Below are 5,781 nucleotides of genomic sequence, written 5' to 3' on the forward strand. Positions count from 1 at the left end.
TTCTTAATTTTTGGAGTTGTTTGGTTCCACTAGGATGACCCTCATAAGTGAGCACCATACATCCCATGAATGACCATATTACAAACGATGTGTTCCAAATCTGAGTTTACCTCAACACTTAAACTCATGTTTGAATAACCTTTTTACCACCTAGTATAAAAGAAGAAAGCGGAAAGAAGTTATCTACGGAAACCAATATCTCAACCCGCGAGAAACATGTACTAGCCTCAAAGCAACCAAACGATTTTTCAGAAAGAAACATAATTTAGAAGAATGTCTATCAAAAGATTGACATTCATATCCGATATATACACCATTTGATTTACCGAACCAAACACCCCCTAAGAGATCTAACAAAGAGGCCCATCTCCTTCCTTCTGATCTACTTAAACGAATCAACCTTTGCTGCACTTAGCAGCTCTATGGTGTAGAGCTTGCGCATGTAGCGCCAATATGTACCGTATTGTGAGAAAAGCACACCTTTGTTCCCATAAGACATATACTGGGAACCCATAATGTAAGGTCGACCAGCAAAGACGTTGTCATGTGTCTTGAGGAATAACTCTGCTACCTGAGCTGATGATACCACCACAGTTGGCATTAGGCCGAGCCTGATCTGCATGATGGGTCCATACTTCTGGGCCATTTGATGGAGGGTACGGTGAGGGAGATCACCCAACATGAGAAGATAACCAAGAAGAGAAATTCCCCAAAGACCGGGCGGTAGCTGGACGATCATGATCACTCTGTTTCTTGGCCCTTAATGCATGCCGGAGATGGAATGATAAGAGCCCTCCAAGCAGTACTGCTAGGAGAACTGCAATGGTCCAAGAAGACATTAGGGGAGGATGTGAAGGAAGGAAGCTGCCAATTATTGTTGGACAATATTTTAATATTTTTCTTAGATCCTCTTTGGATATGGATATAGATATGTGCGGCTGCCATGGGTGGTACAATATAGTATTGTCATTGGGACCCTCGAAAAGGATGTCACGGATATAGTTGAGCGTCCTATCATGATCATAGTCCTCCAGATATAGTGATTGCAGAAAATTTTTACATATTTTTACATAAGTCTGTAAGATCAAACACCGAGAAACACGAATAATAAAGAGACAATAGATTCGTACGACACTGAGATTTAACGAGGTTCACACATCAGGGTGGTGTGCTACGTCTTCGAGCGAAGAAGAAGATGATTCACTATGTAGAAGAGAAATTACACCCTAGCGGCGGCGAGAAAAAACTCGCCCTGAAACCCTAGCTGCGTGAAAAACCTTGGAATACAATGACTTTCTCAACAAACAATAGTACATTATATATACTCCAAAATTGTGGGTCGACCCAGTGGGTCACGGTCGATCCGGTCAAACCATACCGCGGGGGCTACGCCCCCGAACCCCTATACTAGATCAGTGATGGGCTCCGAGCTTGGGTCTATCAACCCAACCCCTCTGCTTCCATCACAAATCTCAGAAAAAATTCTCATTCAGGTCGCCACAAAAATATATGTCGGATCGGGTCAATCTTCAAAACGGGTCAAGAATTCAAGACAAACTTAACAAAGTCGATATAGGGCATAAAACAATTGAGGACGAAGCTGTCTTCTTCCTCAATTAAATCTCGCTTTGGGCCCACTTGTTTAAGCTATTTTCAAAGTGAAGTCCAGATCAATTAGGAATCATTTTCCTCTGGTGTTTGATTCATCTCTTTTCTTTTAATTGATTTTTATTTTGAATGGAGTCCAAGTGTGGATCAAACACTTCTTGTACAGATTTGATTCCTTCAAAGTGAAAGTCACTTCCACAACCTCTTAGAAGACCCTGTGCTTTTTTATTCAAGCCCATCCTGACCTTAATTCCCTTGTGTGCTCGGTCCATTCTGGGGCCTTTGGAACCTACAATTATGGACTCAAACGCATTTAATTTGCATTTCCCATTCAAGGAGAAAACAGATTGTGACAAAGCAAACAATTTTGGAGTGACAGTCCCCTACGCAATGCATGAAGTAGATGACAGATCATCTTCATTGAGACATAAAGCTCCCCAGGTGCAGTTCGGCTTAGCCACCCAGACAGCCATGAGTCTTCTATAGGGGTTGAAATCGTCTGCAATTCCGATCTCGTACAATTCCGTGCAATACCACCTTTGGGCGGTGACACGTGTATTGATACCAATACAATGGTCAAGATCTGGTACAACTAATAAAACATTAAATCAGTGAAGAGGCATTTAAATCAGATCTGGACCATTGCATTGGTATTAATACACGTGTCACCGCCTGAAGGTGGTATTTCACGGAATTGTACTAGATCGGAATTGCAGACGATTTTTTTCCCTTCTATGGTGGAACTGTCAGGGTTTGTGGTTGTCCCTTGACAGTTCAGTACACCGTGATTGTATAAAGTCTTGGAAGCACAAACAATTCTTTGTATTAGGAGATAGGAACTGCTGCTCGTACGATCATCTGGTCGTACGAGTCAACGATCAACACATGTCTCACTTTATGCCATTACGAGGATAAAGATGAGTATATGTGAAAAAAAAGGACAGGTCACTGACTCGTACGAGCAGAGGATCCGTGCTTTTGTATTAGGCGGTGTACATAACTTTTTTTTTTTAAAATAAAAAACAACAGATATAATGACAATTTATTAAACCCGATGCAAAATGTACACTTATAATGGTAATAATATGTAAACCAATGTTAAAAGTTTAGTTATAGTGGCGGTCAAATTGTCCCGTTGCTGTTACCAAAAAAAAAAAAAAAAAATTTCCCGTTGCTAATAAAGGTCAGCCTTTGGAGGAATTTGTGTTTTTCATCATGGTGAAAGTGTTGGATGTGTGTATTCATCAAATCTGGTTTATTTAATACAAATATTTATTTTAATTTATGTATGACATTTATTGGACTTGTAAGTTGTTTTATGGGTTTTCATCCAAAACCGTTCTCAACTAGAGATAAGACTGGACATCCTTTTCATATAGTTATCATATTTTTCTAGGAAAATTACATCTACCTCTCCTATAGTTTGCCGAAATTACGTGTGGGTCCAAGGGTTTGAGTGAATTAAGCCCCTTTCCCTCAAATATGAAAGATTCTTACATTTGAGTCCAATCCGTCAATGGCCGTGAGTTTGAATCTGTTATGTGGTGGTGAGGTCACATTTTTTATACCTAAAATACCCCCAGAACGAAGTGAAGAGACCGAAATACCCTTCACTTAAAATGAGATTGAAAGAGGGAAATCCTCTTTCAATCTCATTGTCTTCATCCAAACCCTAGCTGCAAATCGCTCTCTGGTCATCCATTGTGAGAAGACGATGGCATCTTCATGAAGACACGACACCTCTGGAAGGAACCGTGTGAACCTCGCGCGGAAGGTTCGATCGACTGGGGTACAGAAAATGTGAAAACCTAAGCTTCAACTCCTCCGCCGCTCGCCAGAGTTTCCTTGTGCAAGCCCTCCACCTCTTACAAACCTTCGCCACCGACAACAACTAAGCTGGCGGCAACCTCCTCAACACCTCCCACAGACAACTCCAAGGTAACTGACCATCACCCGTCAGATAAATCCTCATCATCAGACATTGGTGAGACGTCTACCTCATTATCGTCAAATGAGAGGGCGCGGCGGAAGTGGGAGAAGGGATGGCGTGATGGGGGTGTTAGGCAAGGAAGAAGATTGGGTGATGATGGAGGAAGAGTCGGTGGTCGAGGTTGTGGTGCTGGTTCCGCCATGACAGGAATGGCCTTTCTTGGGGAGACCACATTGGCCACAGTTGTAGTTTTCACGCCTTTTGGCCCACCTGAGATTGGATTGTTGGGGATTATTTACCATATTAAACATATGAATAACCCTATAGTGTTTAGAATACAAGAATCATCAATTAGTCATAAAAGATTAATCATAGGTGTAGTCCCTAAACCAAGAACAATAAAGTATCCCATCTTAAAATGCATAACCATATAGATTTACCAAATCTATAATAATCAATGGGACAACCATGACATGAACCATAAATGCGAATAAAGAAGTACCTGTGTCCCATGAACATAGATCATGAACCTCTGTCCCATGTGGTTAAACATTACTCCCATGAAGATGACAATGAACTACGCAAGTGGAGTCCTTCTACTGAGATCTTCTGCAGCCTCTTACTCTAGGGTTTTCTTTCTTTCTGTGCACTTGCTCTTGTGAGAAAGTCGTGCTCCCAAAACCAATAAGGCATTAAGTAAAGTAATGGCTGCAGGGACCATCAGTATTCTATTTATAATAGAATCCCTAAAACCCTATTCCACTCTCACAATGGAAAGAGCTAGGAGTTTCCTAATCAGAGTGGGTCTATAATTGCTTGGGCCCAATGGATCAATCGGTATCAGTTAAGCCCACATAAAAATCCTAACAATACGTAGTAAGTTTAAGTCATTCAATCTTAAGATTACATATATTTCAATAATAAAAAAATTTAAGTTTACATCAAACAACTATTAAAAAAAGTATATAACAATAAGCAATTCAATTCAATGTTACAATTTACATCCATTTCACTAATTTTTTTAAAAATAAAGAAGTTGTTTGGATAAAAAATAAAAAACATAAGGCAGTGTTTACCATCCAAGAGAAGAAAATAAAAATAAAAATGCATACTTTTTATACTTTTTTTCTTGGGTTAAGAATTTCTCTTTGCACTTGGTATGTTTTCACCCAAAGAAGATTCAGCCAATTCAAAATATCTCTTGGGAATTGTGAAATTTTCTTTTGCTTAAAAAAAAAAATCTCGCAAAAAGCACAAGAAAACATGAAAAAATATGAAAACATAATAAGACAAAAAATGATTGATTACACATGATTTCCTATGTGTCTATCTCTCTCCTAAAATACAAAATTTTTTGAATTTTTTTTCTTTTCTTTCAGTTTCTTCTCTTGGTTACCAAACATACATACTCTTTTTATCTTCTCACCATTTCATTTCTTTTCTTCTCTTTTCTTTTACTTTCTCTTCTATATTCTTTTTTCTTTTCTTCTCTTGGCTACCAAACATAGCCTAAGAAAACCGTTTAAAACCATTTATAAATGATTTTTGGTTTTAATATATGAAACTGTTTATTAAACAATCAGTCTTGGTTTTACATAAAAAAAAATCTTATGAATTGAACCGTCTACACCAGAATCAAACCGACTAACACCCTTACTCCTAAACCCCTCTTTCCCACACCATCACAAAATTGGAAACCGATTGTTTATCTTCTATGTTGTTGTTGATTCAAGTTCAGCTAGGGGTGTCAAAACCTAGCCCAAACCGATAAAACCGACTGAAAAAACCTGAATCGAACAAAACCGATCATTATTGGATTGGTTTTGGACTGAAGTATGTTGGGACTGGCTGAAAATCGGTCCAAACTAAATTGACCAATAACCAGACCGAATGAAACTGATAAAAAAATAAATGATTATGAGATTATAAATTGGTGAATTGACTCCATTTTTTACAATATTGGTGAGAAATTTTTTTTATTGTAAGGGGAATTGATACAAATCATTGAATATTAGGTTATGGATAGAGAAATTGATTTGTAAATTGTAATACTAGTTCCATTGATGTTCTTCTTCACTATACAAAACTAGCTAGTTGGATAGTTAAATGAATGATTGGATAACAGAGTTCATTTTGTGATTTCAATATTAGTTATCTTTCCCTTACAACAATAAACCATGATTTAATCATAAATTTAAAGCTTTTTTTTTTTTTTTTCAAATCTTGTCACTATAAGTTATGAA

At 38.1% G+C, this 5,781-nt stretch overlaps 1 protein-coding gene across 1 annotated transcript; it reads right to left on the reverse strand.

Moving 5' to 3' along the window:
- Positions 1-382: 382 nt before the first annotated feature.
- Positions 383-739, reverse strand: LOC122084893 (cytochrome P450 CYP736A12-like). Its single transcript, XM_042653313.1, has one exon. It carries the CDS (start codon positions 737-739, stop codon positions 383-385), a length of 357 nt encoding a protein of 118 aa, XP_042509247.1.
- Positions 740-5,781: the final 5,042 nt, after the last annotated feature.

Source organism: Macadamia integrifolia, chromosome 7 (genome assembly GCF_013358625.1).
Source record: "Macadamia integrifolia cultivar HAES 741 chromosome 7, SCU_Mint_v3, whole genome shotgun sequence".
NCBI lineage: Eukaryota > Viridiplantae > Streptophyta > Magnoliopsida > Proteales > Proteaceae > Macadamia > Macadamia integrifolia.

Excerpts from the sequence above, each read along its gene's own strand:
- LOC122084893 (XM_042653313.1), bottom strand. The coding sequence starts at position 739 with ATGATCGTCCAGCTACCGCCCGGTCTTTGGGGAATTTCTCTTCTTGGT.